Source organism: Berghia stephanieae, chromosome 2 (assembly GCF_034508935.2).
Source record: "Berghia stephanieae isolate SIO BIC M18660-M18661 chromosome 2, UCSD_Bste_1.3, whole genome shotgun sequence".
Lineage (NCBI taxonomy): Eukaryota > Metazoa > Mollusca > Gastropoda > Nudibranchia > Aeolidiidae > Berghia > Berghia stephanieae.
Genome location: NC_088361.1, coordinates 15687993 through 15708329, shown reverse-complemented (window position 1 = coordinate 15708329; position 20337 = coordinate 15687993). Strand labels below are relative to the sequence as shown.

The following is a 20337-nucleotide window of genomic DNA, read 5'->3' as shown; positions in this document are numbered from 1 at the left end:
TTAATAATAAAAAAAATAAAAAAATTTTTTATGTGATGGCTAGTGATTCCCTTTTAAAGCGCTTTGAGCGCAAAATTGTGGAGACATTCCCCTTTTTTTAAACCCCCCCATGTTTATTTCAACGGGTTGGTATTTTAAAATGCCCTTTAAGAAATTTCATAAAGGAAGGGGTTTTTGACAAGTTAAAAAACTTTTTCAAAAAAAAAGGACAAAATTTTTTAAGATAAAATGAGTGGGGACTTAAAACAAATGAAAAGGAATCTCCCCTCAGAGCTCAAAAGCTTTTTTGTGTTTTTAATAAATTTTAAAATTTTGACCCTTTGAGCATTTAAAACTTGTTTATTTCAGTCAGTCTAATGTACCCCCATTTTGGGCGAAAAAACAGTTTGGCGACGAACCCCCAATTGTTTTCAAGCGGATTAAGGAAAGTATGTTTTCCCGGTAATGGACAATTGGGTTTTTTTTCCCAAAGTTTTTAATTTCCTTTAAAATTTCAACAAAATTTTCAAATTTACGTTCTTCGTTGTGAAAATAGAGGAAGTGTTTTTTCTTTGTTTTTTTTGGCCAAAATTTTTTTTAACCCTTATTTGAGTTTTTTTTTTCAAGTTTTATTAAATTTTGGGGTATTTCGTAAACAATGTTGGGGAAAACCCCGCGAGCATTTTAAAAATTGTTAAATTAATAAATAAAATTGGTTTTTTATACGCATTATCCCAAAATGTGCTCAAAGTTTTTTTAAAAAGGGTCCCCGGGCAACGAAACCCTTTTGAGTAGGGGGACTGACGCCTGGGGGGCGAATTCTTTTTTTCGGACAAAGAAAAAACCTAAAAATTTAACACCCAGGTATATTTTCACCCGGGGTCGGGGAGAGAACGTGAGAAAAGATTTTTTTTTTAAAGGGAAATCAACTATGTGCCGAGGCGGTCAAAAACCCAAAAGGAAAACTCGCGAAAAAAGCGAGGGGCATAGCACTAGACCTTTTTTTAAAAACCCCTTTTTATCAAATGTTTTTTTTAAAATTAAAAAAAGGGAACTAAAAAGTGTGTTGAAAGGTGTCTTAAAAAAAAGAAAGAAAAATAGAAAAAAAAAAACCCCCCCCCCAAAAAAACCCCCCCCATTTCAAATTGGGGAAAAACCCCTCAGACCATCTTTTTACGGTTGTAATCTTTTGAGGGGTGAAAAAATTGTTTTTCTTAACTCTTGTTTTTTGGGGAATTCGAAATGTGGGGGACTTTTTTTTATTGTGGGGGTTCCTTTACTTTTTTTTTGGGGGTGCCCCGGGAAAATTAACGTTGACAAAAATTTTGGATTGGCTGTCCAGTGAAAATCAGCGCTACGATCATCCCCCTTGAGAGAAAAAACCCCCAAAATTTTTAAAAACTTGATTAGTGTTTCTCCGTTTTTGTCTTTTATTGGGTCTTTTCTGTCTTTTAAAAAATTTTAATTTTGACTTCTGGTCACTTTGACATGCACTTTTCGGGGGTTTTTAAAAAATTTCCCAAAAAAAAAAGTTTTATTTTATCCAGCTTATAAAATTTTTTGGGGGCCCTTTTTAAACCCTTCCTTGCCCCCCCATTTACAAAATTTTTCCCCAAAAAAAATACACCCAATTTAATACAAAAATTAGGGTTTATCACTAAAAACACAATGCGGTAAAATTTTTCGTTCCCGTTTTTTTTTTAAAAAAAACATGTTTAAAAAGACATGTTCTTTTTTTTTTAAAATTTTTTGATATAAAAACAAATTTGAAAAAAAAAAATTTGGTTTTTATGAAAATCAAAATTGTTTTTTTCCCCTATGCGGGGTTTAATGGGGGGTTAAAGGGGCCAATCAGTCAGAGTTTTTTTCATTTGGGGGGGGGGGGGGGTTTGACGTGTCTGTTGCAAAATACTTTAACTGATCAAGCTGTCGAATTACGTAAAAAACTGAGGGAAAAAATAAAAAATAAAATAATAAATGAATATCTGTATTATCCCATGGGGGGAAAATTTTTCTTTAGGGTCTTTTCCCCAAAAGAGGAGGGGGAATTTAAATGGGGGTCGCCGGGGTGTGCACAGTAAGCAAATAGGGGGAGGGGACTTGGTGGGGGTTTTTTGAACTCGGTGCTTTTCGGGTTTAAGAAAAAAAACCCCCTTTTTGAGCCTCCGGGCCCCTTTGGATTTGGGGGGGGGGGTTTTTGGGGAAAAAAAAAAAGGGCAAACCCTCAAATTTTCCCCAATGGTCTCTTGCTTGTCCTTTTTTTTGTAAAAGGGGTTTTCTCTCCCAAAAAAAGGGAAAAAAAAAGTGAGTAACCCAAAAAAAATTTTCCCGTCTCATTGGAAGTGTTTAAAAAAAATTTTTGGGTGTTTTGAAAAACTCCCTTGTGAAAATGACCATCCGATTTCAGGTGGGGGGGGAATTTTTTTTTATGTCTAATTTTATGCTGGGCCATAACGACATCCTCCTCGTCTTTTAAAACCCCTGTAAGCTTAAGAATCGTCTTTGGTTTTTTTTTCTTTTTTTATTTTCTTTTTCAGTCCAAAAGCTTTAGCAGCCTTTGTATCATTTTTTTTCAACTACCGTGTATTTATTTTTTTAAGTTTACTATTGGTGGGGAAAAAAACACCATTAACCTACTTTGCCTCCTTTTTTTTTTTCCCCAAAATTCAAAAACCCAAAAAAACCAAAAAAAAATTTTTTTTTTTTAATTTTAGAATAAAAGCGTAAAATTTTTGCCATACAACTTTTTATCACGACATGCTATAAACATATGTTTATTTTCTTAAATTTTATGGACAAAAAGAATATTGAAAAAGAAAAAAGGTGGTTTATCGTAAGAATGTGAGTTTTTCCCCTTTTTTTTGGGAAAAGGGGAGGGTTTTAAAAAATTGCCATTTTTCCGTCCCCTTTTTAAAACAAACGATTTTTTTTCGCGGTGTCCCCAAAGGGGTTTTTTAGGTGTTTTTTTCCCCCCAGATACGTTTTTTCCTTTAAAAAAGGGCCCCCCCGTACGCATTTTCTTTGTTTTTTCGGGTCCATTCAAGGGAAGACTGGAATAAAACCCGGGTCAGTTTGCAAAAAAACGCCGTTTTAAAAGTGAGCTAAAAAAAAGGGTTTTTTTGGTCAAGCCCCCCCAGCAAAGGGGTGTGTAAAAAAAGAAAACAATTTAAAAATTTTTTGGACAAGTTTTTTTGGCCCAGTTTTCTTTCTTTCTTTTTTTTTTTTTTTAAAATGTGTCTCTAAAGTTTGGGGAAATTTAATGGGGTTTTTTGTGTGAGATCACGGAGCCTTCTGTTCATGGAAGGGGAAAAAAAACATTTCCCCACGACCTTTTTTAAAATCCTCGAAAGGATTAGATGCTCGGGGGAGCAGCTGTTTAGAAAGGGGTCCAGCGCTCAAAAGGCTTCCCCCATCAATCAACAAGTAACTCTACAAAGATGGGCCCATTGGGGAAAAGCCTTCCCCCTCTGTTGATTTTTGGGAAAAGTGTCTATTGTGCAATACGGGCCCATTTGCCTTTTGGGGGAAAAAAAAATTTGGAAAATGGGAAAAATTTTTTTCAGTCACGACTTGAGGGGGGAAAAAAAACAAACGTTTAAAAATTTTTTTTTGACCTTTTAAACCCAAATTTTAAAAAAGTATGTCAAGTATTTTTATTATTTTATTTATCTCCCTTATTTTTTGGGAACGTGACCAATTTCCACGTATTCTAGTTTATTTGCCCCCCCTTTTTTTGGGCCAGTGACCAATATATCAGTATTCTTTTTTATTTTCACTGTCTCGTGTTGATTTATTTGTTATTGGATAACTCAAAAAAAATTGACATTCATTGTTCGGGGCATTAAATAAAAAACTTGAAATTTTTAGCAAATTCCACAAAAAATGTAAAAGGCTTAAAAGGGGGCCCCCCCCAAAATCAACATCTAACAAGTAGGTGGGAAAGCGATGTTAGGCGTATTAAAAATTTTTTTGGACAAGCAAGCTTTTAAAAGACAAGTATCATTTTACACTTGGTACGGTGAGGAATGTGATTTAAAAACCCTTTAAAAGGGGCGGGGGTTGGGGAACCAGGCCCCTTTCCGGGTTTTCCGGGAAAAGGGGTTTTATCCCAAAGCCCCCAAAAAAGGCGCAAGTAAAAAACCAAGAATACTCCAACGCAACAAGGAGTCATCGTTTTTAAAATTTTATTAAACACGCCCTTAAAAATTTTGGGCCCCCGATTTGGGGGGGGAAACCCAGATGTTATTTTTCATATCAGTTCTGATGCCAGGCACCGTTACTTCTACCCCTGCATCCCTTACAGCTTTAAAAACGTTTATTTATACCCGTGGGGGGCCAGCGTGCTTTTGGTTCGTACACGAAAAGTACACGATTCGACTCCCGGACGCTCCGAGTCTTCAGAAAGTCCTTCATCGTCTTTTCTCACTTTGCGGCGTTCTTCTTCTTCTTCTTTTTTTCTTTTTTTCTTTTTCTTCTTTTCTTCTTCTTCTTCTTCTTCTTCTTCTTCTTCTTTTCCCCTTTCCCCTTATAAAAAAAATTTATAATGATATTATTATTATTTTAAATTTTTTTAAATTATTATTTATTTATTTTATTTTTATTATTATTTATTATTATTATTTTTTTTAAATTATAATAAAATCATTTTAAAAATAATATAAAAATAATAATAATAATAAAAATATAATAATAATAATAATAATAATAATAAAATAAAAATAATAATAATCATTTCATCATCATCATTCACCTTCATCATCATCATCTTTATCATCACCCCCCCTTCACCCTCATCACAATCATCTTTCATCGTTATCTTTTATCATCATCTTTAAATATTATTATTATTATTATTATTATCTCATCATCATCATCATCATCATATCATCATAAATCATTGTTATTTTTACCTTTCCATTTTTTCCATTTTCCACTTTTAATTTCAGTTGATAAAATTCCCCGGGAAAAACCCCAAAAATACAAATAACAAAAAAAGGTCCGGTTTTTTTGGGGAAAGATCAAAGATTTTCCTCCTTGTAAAGCTTTGAGCCTTTTTTAACCCCAAAACGCCCCTTTTAAAACCATGGTTTAGAGTTTTTGAAATATTTGAAGGTTCGAGCTCACTGAATTTGAAAGAAAAATTTTGGCAAAAATTTTTTAATGTGTTATAATTTTCTCCGAATTCGGAGACAAAAACCCCATGATTCTTTAATAAATAAATGAATTTTAAAAAATAAATAAATAAATAAAAAAATTAATAAATAAAAAAAATTTTAAAAAAAAAAAATAAATAAAATTTCCCCTTTTTTCTTTCCCCAAGGGTGATTTTTTTTTGTTTCTTTAGGATGAAGACAGGAAAAACCCAGGGGCAGTCGCAGTGGAGTCTCGCAAATTTAGTAAGGGTGAATTGGGGGTTTCTCAAAGGCCCCCCAGCGGCCGGCGGGTTGTCGAAGTTTTGTACCTTTGGGGGTTTCGAAGCAAAGACCACACTGTGTATTTTGGAAAAAAACCCCCCCTTTTTTTAAAATTTGGGGCCAAAAAAATTTCGTCCTTAAAAAAAAATCGATCATTTAAATCACCCTCCCTCTTGGTAAATATTTTTCAAACCTGGGACTACGCTTGATGGCTTTAACCCCCCCCACCAAAAGATGGAATATAGTACATTCGTTACGAACAAATAACATTTTTCTTTCAAAATTTTTGAGTACATCCAAAAAAAATAAACTGATCAGTGTGTTGTAGATCGTATTTTGTTAAAGAAAGTATGTATCACAAGAACTTTAAACCCCTTATGTTCGGGTGATAAAAAAAGTAAATTTTGTGTATTTGTTGGGCGTGAATTTTTGGGGTAAACCCCCAGTTTGCCCCTTCCCCCCACAAACCCCTTGAAAAACGTCAAAATTCTTTACGATGGGAACCGACCCAAATTTTTTAAATTTGGGTTTCCTTGTCATCATAAAATTAAAGAAATGCTTTGATGCAGCAATTAATACTAAACACTGTTTTGTAGACCCCATTTTGTGAACAAATTCTATTTAGAATGTACTTGTTACTTTTTTTTTTGATTAGGAAAAGCTTATTTGTGCCGGGTCGGTGTAAAATTTTGGGGGGGAAAATTTTTTAAAAAGGCTGGTATGGAGAGAGTTAAATGAAGAAATGATAAATTTAAATTTAAACAAATTGAAGTTGTCCCCGGGAAAAAATTGGATAGGTTGTTTCAGAAAAATTTTTAAAGTTTTAATTTCCCCAAATCTTAAAAAATAAAAAAAATAAAAACAAAAAAAATTTAAAATTTATTTTTGATAGGGTGGGTGGGGGGTTAGGGTTTACTTTCCCCGATTGGTTTTTCTTTAGACTTTTTAGGGTGTCACGTGATATAAACACGGGCCTTGTATCACACCCTTCTGTACCAATGTGCGGGACGATAAAATTTCTATCGCTTTTTTTTTTATTTGTTTTGGGGTTATTTTATATTGGTGATGACAAAAAGTTTCCCCCCAAACTAATATTGCCTTTTTTTTTCCCCAGAAAAAACCCCTTTCCATTTTTTCTTTTTCTTTTGTATTTTCAGCCCCGGGGGTTTTTCAGAAAAAATACTGCTTTTACTAAAACTTTTTTTTTTGGGTTAAAAATGTCGGAGCCCTTTTTCCCTTTTTCCGCAATGAGCTTAATTAACAGGCTCTAAACTTCGGAACAATGGCGGCCCCCTTTGGGTCTCCCCCCCCCCCCTTAGGGAAATACTTCCCCGACGGAATAAAAGGGATCCCAGGTAGAAAATATTTAAATTGATCTGTTTTGCTTTTATACATTTGAAAAAACAGGGAAAATTGAAAATTTATAGCAAAATGAAGAAAAAAGGGATGATTTTCTTTTTTTTGAAACCAAGCTGTGGTTGGGGCGGACGTGCATCAAAATAAAAAATCCTAAAGGGTTTCACAAAAAAGGAAAAACTTTTTTTCGTAACCCATTTTTACTCCCTTTATTCATGATAAAGGTGGTTGCTTTTTCCCCTTTGGGGGCCCCCTAAAAATTTTTTTTAATGAGCTTAATAGCGCAATATCCACTAAATGTGTCAAAGCGTTTTAAAAAGGGCCCCCGGGCCCAAAGAAACAAAACCCAGTGGCGAGACGGGGCCCCCGTTGACGTTTTTAAAATTTTGTTTGGGACGGGGAAAAAGGCCCGTTAACACCCGGAAATCTTTTTACACCTGGTACGGTGAGAGAATGGGGGTAAAGCGTCTTCCCCTTTGGATCAACTATGCGCCGAGCGAGGCTCCCCCGGACCTTCCCCCCCGAAAGGGTGTAAATACCCAAAGACCACATGGGCCGCACAGGCTTAAAAAATGCAAAGTGTAATTTTGTGAACCCTAGCAACGAAGGGGGTACACTTTAAAAAACCCGTGCACAGATTGCAGGGGAAAAATTAAAGGGGGGAAAAAAATCGATGTTTTTTTAAAATTTTGTTCCCCTTGGGGTAATATTAGGTGCAAAATAAAATCAAATGGTTTGTTATTAAAGGCATTTCAAATTTTTTCTTAATTAAAGGCTCTTTAAAAAAAAATAAATGATAATAAAAAATTTAATAAAATAATAAAAAATAAAAATAATAATAATAAAAATTTAAAAATTTTTTAAAAAAATAAAATAAAAAATAAAAATAATAATTTTTAAAAATAATAAAAATAATATAATAATATTTAAGGGGAAAATAAAATTTTAAAAAAAAATTTTAAAATAATTTTTAATAAAAATAATTAAAAAAAATTTAAATAAAAATAATAATAAAATAATATTAATTTAATAATAATAATATAATAAAAATTTAAAAAATAATATAAAAATAAAATTTTAAAAAATAATAATAAAAAAACTATAATTTTTATTATTAAATTTTAAAAAAAAAAGATAAAATAAAATAAAATTTAAAATTAATAAAAATAAATTTAAAATTAATAATAATAAAAATTAATAATAAATAATTTAATAAAAAATTTAAAAAAAAAAATAATAAAAATAAAAAACTTTTTTTTTTCCCTTTTTTTTTGGCTAAAAACCCCGGGGGGTTTCCCCCAAACGGTCCCCCTTTTAAAATATAATTATACTAAAAAAAATAGATGGGAAAAATGGGGGGGGAAATTTTTTTTTGTGGCCCCCTACCTGGGCCCCCGGGGAAAAAAAAGGGGGTGTGTGTTTATGATGATAAGGGGGTTTGGACGTCGACCCCCCTTTTTGTAACGTGTTTTTTCACCCCGCTCTGATAAATTTCACTCCCAAAAAAGTGCATGGGGAAAAGGGGGCAATGCCGAAAACAATACCAAAATTCAAACAGGTAAAATTAATATATTATTCCACCCTTTATTGAAAAACCCTATATTTTTTGTAAATCGTAAATTTGAAAAATTTTTTTTTAACGCGTTGAATAAAAAAATTTTTTTTAAAGGGTTGCGAAATTAGACATTTAACGGGGTGAAATTAGGGTGATGATAAAAAAAAGCTGATTGGTTAATTTTTTAAAATAATTTTTTGGTGCGCATGGGAAAACAAATAAACTTTTTTTTTTGGGTTTTTGGGGCAAATTGAATTTTTAAAAAAAGGAAAAAGACCCAAAAATTTTTGGTTTAAAAAGAATTTTTATACTTTTTCGTTTGGTTCAAAAATGTCTAATGACCCCAATTGGGGGGGGGAAAAAACGTTTTCTTTCATTTCTTTGTTTTTATTAAATCTTTTTAAATTTTTTCGTGAAAACTCTTTTTTTATATCGGGCCCCGATGAAAAAATCGTTTAAAAATAAAAAAGGATAAAAAAATGGTATAATTTTCCCTAAATTAACCCCTTTAAAAAAAATTTGGGTTTTTTTAAAGGGCAATCCCCTAAACGTGCTCAAGCGCTTTACAAGGGGGCCCTGGCCAACGAAACGAAATTTTAAAAGGGAGAGGGAAAGCCGTTTTGGGATTTACAATTTTTGTTTGGACAAAGACAATGCTGTTAAAAAAAAGGTAATTTGTTTTTCCCTTTGTACGGTGAGGAATGTGGGGGAAAAAACCCTTTTCCCCCAAAGGGGGCAATTGCGCCCAATGCGAGGCTCAAACCCCCCCTTCCCTCCCAAAACGGTGTCATACCCCTTTTCCACCAGCCACTATTTTAGTAATCAAAAAAACCCGACATAGTTGGGGGAAATCAGTGATTTTTTCCCTTTTTTGCCCCGGGGAATCTTTTGGTTTTAGAAAAAACAAATGGGGCCTTTTTTTCAAATATTTTCCCTCGTCCAATTTTTTAAAAAAAGGGGAATTTTTTCAAAAAATTCTCAAAGAAATTTTTAAAGCATTTTCCCCCAAAAAACACGGGGATTATTTTGGGGGGGTTTTCCCCCCCTTTAAAAAGCAAAAAAAACCCCCGGATTGCAGGGAAATTTGTTTTCATCGAAATTGTGCGAATGATAACGATTAAAAAAATATTTAAAAAAAAAAAAAAAAAAATTTTGGGGGTTTTAAAGCGCTTTTTCCCAAAATTTTTCAAAACGCTTTTAAAGGGGTCCTGGTCCAGCAAAAAATTTTAAAAGTAGGACGGGACTGACGCCTCTTAGGCCAAAAATTTTTTAAATTTTTTGGACCCAAAACAAAAAGTTTTAAGGCAAAGGGAAACATTTTTTTCCGAGACGGTGAGAGAATTGAGTAAGAGCTCGAACCGGACCTTCCCCCTTTTTATTATTTTTTTTTAATTATTTTTTTATTTTTATCATTATTTTTTATTATTTTTATTATTATTATTTTTATTTTTTTATTAATATTATTATTTTTATTATTTTATTATTATTCTATTTCATTTTATTATTTTTTTTATTATTTTATATTTTTATTATTTTATTTTTTTATTATTTTTATTATTTTTTTTTAATTACTTTTATTTTTTTATCATTATTATTGTTATTTTATTATTATTTTTATTATTATTATTTTTTTTTTTTTTTTATTTTTTATTATTATTATTATTATTATTTTATTATTATCATTATTATTATTAATTATTATTTTATTATTATTATTATTATTTTTTTATTTTTTTTTATTATATTATTTTATTATTATTATTTTTATTTTTATTATTATTATTATTTTATTAAATTTTTATTATTATTTTTATCATTTTTTTTTTTATCTTTTATTTTATTTTTTTAATTTTATTTTTATTATTATTATTATTTTATTATTTATTATTATTTATTATTATTATTATTTATTATTTTTTATTATTTTATTATTATTATTAATTAAAATTAATTTTTTTATCATTTCATTATTATTATTTCTTTCATTTTATTATTATTATTATTATTATTTTATTTTTTTATTATTTTTTTTATTATTATTATTTTATTTTTATTAAAAATTGTAATATTTGTCCTTCGTTGTTGACAATCACAGAGAATGTTTGGTCAAAAATATTAAAGCAATTCATGGAAAGAAAAAAATTTCAATACGTGACAAATGATAATTCCAATAAACGCTGCCATTATAAAGCCCCTTGTTCAAGGTCTACGCGATTTGAAATATTATTGATTTTTCAATGGTTTATTTGAACAAACGTGCTTAAGCTTTTTTTCTTCTTTGGGGTTTGTTACCTGAACTCGATCTTTTGGAGCCCGAGGCGTTCCTTATTCAGGGTATCAAATTTCGAAATTTAAGTAGCAAGTACCGGTGTTAAGTAATAATTTAATAATAAATAATAATAATAAAATAATAATAATTTAAATAATAATTTAATAAATAATAATAATAATAATAATTAATTTTAAAAATAATAATAATAACTAACATTTATATAGCCCCTTAGTATCGTGTAAAAACAAAGCTCTGGGCACTTTTCAATAATAAATATCAATTTTTAAGTGAAAAAAAAATAAAATAATTTAAAAATAATAATTCTGCCAATCAATTCTTAAGAGTAATAAAAAAAAATACAGTTAAAATGTGTCTTGAGATTCTTTTTAAAAGGTAGGTAAAGACTTGCACTCCCTAGACCAGTGGTAGTTCATTCCAAATCTTGGGGCGAAAAAAGCAAACGATTTTTTATTCACCAAATTTTTGTTCTTGATCTTTTTTTCCGAAATTTTCGTTTGGTCATTACATGATCCTTAAAGGGTAATTTTCAAATTTACAATGACCACGTGATCTGGAGATAGGGCCGGTCACCATCTGAACAAAAGTGTGTTGGAAGGGGCCAGACAAAGCAAAAAGAAAAATACAAGAAAAAAAAAAAAAAATCCCCAAAAATCAGTCAACCTCGTGTGGATCGAACCTCAGACCTTCTGTTTTTCCGGGCCGCGCAAATTTTGTGGGTTTTCCCCTTTTTCGGGGGGAATAGAAGGTCTTAGGTTCGTCCCGTTGAGGTTTGGACTATTTTTTTGGTTTTTTTTTTTTCTTTATTTTTTTTCCCGCTTTTCGGCCCCCCTTTCATTAAAAAATTTTTGTTATTCTTTCCCCTTTTTGAATTTGCCCCCCGTAAACGGTTTTTTTTTTTAATCTTTTTAACACAAATTTCTTTAAATTTTTTGGGTTTTTTTTTTGCCCAAAAAAAGCAAGGCTATTTTTGGCAGTGGGTAGACCAGCCTTGTTTTTGAAGGTTTTGGGGGGTTGGGGCCCGGGGGCCCCAAAAAAAAAAAAAAGGTTCTTTTCTCACTCTTAAAAAAAAAATTTTTTGCAAAATTTTTTTTTTTGAATATTAAAAATTTACAAAAAAAAAAACAAGTTTTTCATAAACGTTTTACTGTTAGTTTTATGCTTCGTCATCAATTGACCCCCCTTCCCCCTCCCCCTCTCTCTCTCTGTCTCTCTCTCTTTCTCTCTCTCTCTCTCTCTCTATCTCTCTCTCTCTCTCTCTCTCTCTCTCTCTCTCTATATATATATATATATATATATATATATATATATATATAAATATTTATATATATAAATTCACTCCGTATATTAAGACGAAACGATCGTTTTCCATGCCCTTCATTTCATACGTGTGTGAATTTATTTATTTTTATATGCTCTAACTAAATTATCGAGTTCTTCATACCTACAAGTACCCCCAACACTCATTTAATATATATATATATAATTTATATATATATATATATATATATATATATATGATCCTACAATATGACAACGTACGTTTGAATAAATAACAAGGTGATTAATCAGTTTGACAAAATCAGGTTGGTTTACAGATGCAAGCCTGCGTAGATGCCCTGTACAGTGTTTGTTATAGATAGTATGCTATTTGGCTAAGAAGCTCACAACATTGCCATCCGGAGGTATAACAGACCAACACACAAAACTATGTGTAATCTTAAAAGTAGATAGTTCGGTTAATAACAGTTTAGTGAGAATTACTCACAAACATGGATCGCAAAATAAAAACCAATAACAAAGGCCTGAGTGACGTCATCTTCCGTCTATCTATAGATAGAACGAAGTTGACGTCACTCAGGTCTTTGTTATTGATTTTTGCCATACATTAAAAATAAAAATAGAATGACTTTTCTCTGAACGATAAAAGTGACTTCGTAAGCTTTCGAACTAATCATCTTATAACGATTATAACAAATATCGATATTCGATATCCACAAACGATATTCAAATTCGACCTGCTAGTCATTGGGGTCATATCGATTTACAATTCATGACGTTCCAATTTTGAAACAAACGTGTTTTTTTGTAATTGGATTCAATGACGTTTTACTTGATCACAGGTCAACAAATAATATATCCAATGAATACAAGGCCAAGATCATTGTATTACAAAAGTTCATATTGTTTTGTAGTGACCTCGGTCTCTAGTGCTTGTCGATATCCAATTTGCTATTGAGGAGTGGTTTTCCAAAACTCTTTTAGTCGATTTTTCTATTTTTTTTTTGTTGAGATTTTCCACCCATGAGATAAATTGAAATGTAAACTATATTTTTAAGCATCTAATGGCACAATAATTTCCCTTAGATTTGTGTGATTAATTTGAAGTTTAAATATGATAAAACAATAGACCGAATGAGAAATTTTAGGGGAAATAATCCTCAATATTAAATTTTCAAAATGCAGAAAAACGTAGTTAAGGAGTTTTGGAAAACCAACCTTCAATTGTATTGTTTCATTTCCCATTCGTTGACATTAACTCACTCAATTCTAGAGATTTTTGCTACTTTTAAAAATTGGAAAAAAATGTATTAGAAATGAGCATGCACATAGATAGTTTTATTCAACGACCACTAACATGTAAACACTAAAAACATTAACGTTGATACTACGCCTATAATTTGTCTCAGAAAAATGTGATAAATAGGCATGGGGTAAAAGTAACAAGGGTAAACTACTGATATAGTCGTTGTCATGGTTGAGTGAGTTAATTATTGTTTCAACAAGAAATCTAATGACCTAATGCCCCACATATTTTGTTTGTTTTTTCTCCTTTATTCGATGATTATGCAAGCCTTGTATAGATAGTATGCAGATGACGTCACTCAGGCTTTTGTTATTGTTTTTGCCATCCGCGTTTGTGAGTTTTTTCCCTAAACTGTATAACCAGACTATAAAAAGTCATGGTTTCACAAAGTTTGTGTGTTGGTCCGTTATACTTCCGGATGGCAATGTTGTGAACTCCTTGGCCAAGCGCATTCTATCTATAAACCATTTCTATTGAGTTATTTTTCTTCATTCTCAAATGTCCCAGCGCCAGCAGAGCATAAGGTGTGAACATTTTCCCTCCAGTTGCCCCCCCCCCCCCGCGTCCTTGCAGTAACGCGCAATTTGAAAACGATTGGACTATTGATGCTGTACGTTTAGCCAAACAACTCACAACATCCGAACGCCGGATATAACGAACCAATAGGTGTAACAAAAATGGCTGGCTAAAAAAACAATAACAAAAAGCTGGGTTTTGGCTTCAAAACCCTTCTTCAGTCAACAACAACAACAGAAAAGCAATAAATAAATTAATACATTAATTAAAAAAAATAAATAAAAGAGAGACAATCGGTTTTTAAGTCATCTATTTATGTTATTCTTTTCGTTATTATTAATTGTTGGCTGAATAAGGGTTTTGAGCCCGAAACGTTACGTAAATGGCATTTTGTTTGTTTTTTTTTTTTGAAGATGTTATATTCATATTTTGTTTATTTCATATTACAGTCCACAGCATCTAACAGCTTCGTATCAGTTGTCCTGTCCTCGTAACCAGCCGTAACCTTAAATTATAGATAGTATGCGCTTGGCTAAGAAGCTCATAACATTGCCATCCGGAAGTATAACGGACCAACACACAAAACTGTGTGTAACCATGAACGTTTATAGTCGGGTTAATATAGTTCAGTGAGCATTACTCATAAACGCGGATGGCAAAAAAACAATAACAAAGACCTGAGTGATGTCATCTTCGAACTATCTATATGATCTGTGCTACAAAACCGGGCCATTTTCATTACAATTCCTTCCCACCCCTTTCTTTGCCGTCAGTTCGAATCCCCTGCCAATAGATAGTATGCGCTTGGCGAAGAAGCTCATAACATTGCCATCCAGAAGTATAACGGACCAACACACAAAACTGTGTGTAACCATGAACGTTTATAGTCGGGTTAATATAGTTCAGTGAGCATTACTCATAAACGCGGATGGCAAAAAAACAATAACAAAGACCTGAGTGATGTCATCTTCGAACTATCTATATGATCTGTGCTACAAAACTGGGCCATTTTCATTACAATTCCTTCCACCCCTTTCTTTGCCATCAGTTCGAGTCCCCTGCCAATAGTAACAGCCTCACTAATAGCCATTCTCCAACATGCTGTGCCAGGCTGTTTCTGGGCCTTCCGTAATCCCCTCATTATGTCAGGATCACCATTAGATTATCTGGGCACTCATGATTAATTAACATTTGCTACGCCATTTGGATCGGCTATAAGTGTTTGTTTTCATAATTAATAGGGAAATTAACACGGAATCTGCACAAATGGTGTGCGAAAATGAGAGAAAGAAAGTGAACGAGTACAGTGGGATGAGAGAGAGAGAGAGAGAGAGAGAGAGAGAGAGAGAGAGAGAAAGAGAGAGATAGAGAGAGAGAGAGAAAGAAAGAAAGAGAGAGAGAGAGAGAAAGAGAGAGAGAGAGAGAGAGAGAGAGAGAGAGTCTGCAAAAGAGAGGGAGAAATAGAGGGGGAGACAGAAAGCAAACAAAAGAAGAAAAACAAGCAAGAAAGAAAGGCAGAAGTAGGGGATCACGGCGTACAAAAACTATTTTACTTACTTATTAATTGATGGATTATTTAAAATCTTTATTTGAAGGCTAAGTTTTCCGTCCAAATTTCTAAATATTGTTTTTCCAGAGTACGGCAGTTTACTGATTAAAATAAATATTTTAAAAATAAATTGAATTTTGTACGTTCTCTGATTTCTTATCAAGTTCCAATACCCATGGGTTCCTCATTTAAAATAGAGCTTTTATAATATGGAGCAATATCCACTTAACGTGCTCAAAGCGCTTTACAGGGGATCCCCGACCAAGAGCAACACGTGACATGTAGAACGAGATATGACGCCTGTTAGACGATATTACATTTTATATTTCGACAGAGAAAAAGCTGTTAAAGGCCAGGCTAGGCACTCATTTTACACTTGAGTACGGTGAAAGAATGTGAGGAAGGAACCTTTTCCAAGGACTCAACTATGCGCCAACCAAAGCTCGTACCCAGAACCTTCCGGTCCGAAAGCGAGTGTCATACCATAAACCACATTATAACCGCACGATACAGCATAAAACAAATCTTTCAAAAACATTTTCCTGATCCTTTCGGTAGAAGGTTTGATTTGAACATAGGATGCGGCTATGTAGTTTTGTGATATGACACTAGCTTTCTGAGCGGAAGGTCCTGGGTTCGAGCTTCGCTCGGCGCATAATTGAGTCCTTGGAAAAGGCTCTTTACTCACATTCTGTCACCGTACTCAGTTGTAAAATGAGTACCTGACCATTAACAACGTTGTCTCTGTCCGAAAAAAAATGTAATATCGCCTAACAGGCGTCATGTCTCGTTCTACATGTTACGTGTTGCTGTTGGCCAAGGACCCCTTGTAAAGCGCTTTGAGCACGTTTGGTGGATATTGCGCTATATAAAAGCTCAAGTTCAAGCTGAAAGCGATACAAATGATCTGATTATCCCATTTGGATTAGCACTCGTCTCACATGCAGAGGGACGGACATCGAGCAAACCCAGGCGCAGTCACTATCAATTTCACCATTTTTCTGTGCACCCAGTCAGCAGTGATTTGGTAGCTTTTGCAAAAGGTACTTTGTGATTGACTACAGTCCTACCCAAAGGGTAGCAAACAATCTATGTTGTTCAGTTTAACGTTACGTAAATCGGGATAACCACTGGCCCTATGGCCATATTATTGCCTCAAAGATCTCTTCGTATCATATCGCTTAAGAGTTAATAGGTGCTCTGTGTCATTGTTATGCATAGATATTACTACGCAACCCGTTTACTCTCTTTGTGATATATATGCTGAGATTGTTGATAAATGATTTAATGAGTTTCTGGTCCACGAGAGGGAGCCAAATTGGCGATGGACCAACTACTCATCCTGCGAATATTATATTTAGTTCCAGAAACTCTAACAAACATGAATCATGCCCATCTTGTTCTTGGGGAATGGAAATATTCGTAGATTCTGTTACAAAAGAATTAATGAAGGATGGGGACAAAGCCTGAAGGAAAGTGAGCAAGAGGAAGGTCATAAGGTTGTAGGGATAGAAAGAGAGAAAGAGAGAGAGAGAGAGAGAGAGAGAGAGAGAGAGAGAAAGAGAGAGAGAGAGAGAGAGAGAGAGAGGGTAGGGTGGGGGGGGGGGGGGTCAGATATAGGCAGAGAAGAAAATCCATTAATTAGCATAAATAAATTGGTCCAGGATTTAGTGGTTGTCGGGATGATAGGGTGGGGATGTGGGGTGTTTGTCAGTGGTTTGAAAAATACTCCGGAGATTGAAAGAGAAGAAAAAGAAGAAGAAGAAGAAGAAGAAGAAGAAGAAGAAGAAGAAGAAGAAGAAGAAGAAGAAGAAGAAGAAGAACAACAACAACAACAACAACAACAACAACAACAACAACAACAAGAGGAAGAAAAAGAAGAAGAACAAGTAGAAGAAGAGGACGGTGATGAAGATGATGATGATGATGACGATGGAGATAATAGTAAATATGAAATGATGAAGATGGCGTTGCATTGACAATAATTAATTTCCCATTCATCATTTCAGGTTGTGGTTCGTACACGATCAATGTGGAAAAGGATGAACTTCTTCCTCATCAGCCTCAGCTTTGCAGATCTCCAGTTGCTCATCGTAGGACTTCCAGTTGCTGTGTTGGAGTTATTCAGCAAAGAAATATGGTATATCGGTGAGACGATGTGTAAGTATCCATTTCAAGTAGTCTTGTCCTCTAGATCCATAATATCCATTAAGCAGGTGTGTATCCCGGTTTCTGTTGCGTTAAAGAACCTCAGCAAGCGCGGACTTATATATATAAAGAACTTTAGTAGTCCGAGGTTTGCTAATCACAGTTTTTCATATTTGTGACCCTTCGCCTCAAAACAGTATTAAGTCGGGATGGCTAAGATATTGAAAATTGAATTTATAGCCAGAAATATTAGACTTGTGTTGTGTTTGTATGAGGAGAATGGACACCATATTTTAGGGTGCTAATGCCAACAATTTATAATTTTGACTAGTTTAACATTAAAATCGGCTTTTAAGCATATGGTTCGTTTCGACATAATACCGTTTTGAGACGATGGGTCACATTTAGTTTCTAACTTCATCTTCTTCTTCTTCTTCTTCTTCTTCTTCTTCTTCTTCTTCTTCTTCTTCTTCTTCTTCTTCTTCTTCTTCAAGTACCAAGTCAGTGCCAGACATCGGTGATAATGGTACGCCAACCATCTCTCTCTGATCAGATAACCTAAAAAAAACCCCAACTAATATTACTCTTCTCTTTCTTTGTCACCCAGCTGTTCAAGTTATTTATATATGTTTTTCTTGGTCTAGCTTTACTCCTTTTACCTTTTGACTCATTAAAGCTGTTGAAAAGGAAAGTTTAGTTCCTTGGAACTTATATTCAAGACTTTGGAGCATTTTTGGACCATGCTGAGGACAAATTATTTATTTCTAAAGCTATTTAACGTGACATTTTTCTTTTTTATTCCCTTGGAAACTTCGACGTTTTGAAATTTCAAGTTGGCAGTTCTGTAATAGTCCTCTGTCATTATTTTATGATTAGTTTAATTAACTTTTGATTCACAGAGCTGATAGTCTGTCTCAGAGTCATCCTTCAGAATTGAACACCCCCCCCCCCCCCCCCCACACACACACACAAGCAAACTCTCGTTTATCAAGTGATATGAAATGGAATTCAGACAGATTAGGGGCAGATGAAAACCCTGTCAATAACAATTCACGGCGACTAATGTAGGATCTCGTATGTTATCGTTGGTTCACGTCTGGGCACGCGGTGTCACCACAGACTTTAGGAAAGACGCGTTTTTGAATATGAGATTATTCTCGTCTGATGGAGATTTTGTTATTTCGTTATCGCTTGTCTGGCGGGGAAGCACTCCCCGATTTGTCCGTCATCTAATATAATAATAATGTACGAAGTCGATATCAAATCAGCTTGTATATTTTTTTCATGGTGGAACCGAAAAATAAACAAAGTAAAGGTACAGATGGTTTACCCCTCTAACGTCGGAAATTGGTTCTACTCTAACCTCGTGTTTATTCGGGTTTCTATAGCGTGAAACGGACAATAGCAATTGCTTGCTATCCTTTGAATAGAACGCTAGGCTATTACAGAGTACTTTCAGCCAGATCTATCAGACACAGCTACACAATCACTACTGGGTGGACAGAGAGCTGAGAATAATATTTCGACTTGAGATCGATCTCGGTCCCATTCATTGTGAAGCGAGTGCTTTACCAACTGAGCTATCGGGACCCCCAGTAATGTATGAAGTCGATATCAAATCAGCTTGTGTATTTGTTTCTAAATGATGTCTCATTCGATGAGATAAACAGGCCCATATACATCCATCTACTCCGTGCATAGACAGAGACATAGAGACAGGGAGAGAGAAAGATAGATAGATAGATAGATAGATAGATAGATAGATAGAGGGAGAGAGGGGTTGAGAGAGAGAGATAGAGAGAGAGAGAGAGCGAGAAAGGGATAGAAAGATAGGTAGCTAGCTCGATAGAGTAATAGGTCAATTGGTGAAAATATAGACAGATAGGCTACATAGATGGCTAGATAGAAAGAAAGATAAAGATAGAAAGAAAGAAAGAAAGAGAGAGAGAGAGAGAGAGAGAGAGAGAGAGAGAGAGAGAGAGAGAGAGAGAAAGAAAGAAAAAAAAAAGAGAGAGAGAGAGAGAGAAGAGAGAGAGAGAGAAATAGGGAGAGAGAAATTGAGCGTTTGTACGTACGTACGTATGTATGTATGTATGTATGTATGTATGTATGTATGTATGTATGTATGTATGCATGTATGTATGTATGTATGTATGTATGTATGTATGTATGTAAGTATGTATGTATGTATGTATGTATGTATGTATGTATGTATGTATGTATGTATGTGTGTGTGAGAGAGAGAGAAAGATAGAGAGAGAGAGAGAGAGAGAGAGAGATAGAGAGAGAGAGAGATTGATTGATTGATTGATTGATTGATGGTCTATACGCATTGATCGAAATTCATTGACAGCCTTGAAAGGTTTAAACGACCATTCTTTGTCTCAATCAGTGAGAGCGTGATTTCCTGCCAGTTGACATCTCCATGACATCCTTATCATTACGTTCTCCAGATTACGCGTGGGTCTTGACATCCAGACATGTCTCATGACTCACGAGTCAGACCTCAGACACCTTCCCTGTCCCGTGACTCACGGGTCAGACACCTTCCCTATCCCATGCTCCATACTCCCACTTTCCCGTACTCTGGATAAAAAACCATATTTAAAAATTTGGCCAGAAAAATATCGATCGATTTAAATGACCCTCATTTTAGCAAAAAAAAACCTCTCAAACCTAGGACTGAAGGAAGACTTCGCGAAGTCCCAGGTTTGAGAGTTTTTGCCAAGATGAGGGCCATTTAAATCGATCGATATTTGAAGGACGAGTTTTCTGGCCAAATTTTTAAATATGAGTTTTTCCAGAGTACGGTAGAATAGTCTTCCGCTTTCCCACATGGTTCTTCCATTATCGAAATTACCTTGACAGGGACACTCTCGTGATTTCTGGGGAACTGATCGAATATTCAAGAAGGTTGTACACAAAAAATAGAACAAACGAAGT

The 20337-nt window shown here is 33.9% G+C and overlaps 1 protein-coding gene across 1 annotated transcript in view; it reads left to right on the top strand.

Annotated features, from left to right (window-relative positions):
- LOC144964384 (QRFP-like peptide receptor) overlaps positions 1–20337 on the top strand; it is a 306189-nt gene that overhangs the window by 195345 nt on the left and 90507 nt on the right. Inside the window, exon 3 of the mRNA XM_078898567.1 lies at positions 17256–17406. Within this exon, the coding sequence (XP_078754693.1) occupies positions 17256–17406 (151 nt within the window). The remainder of the gene's footprint in view (positions 1–17255; positions 17407–20337) is intronic.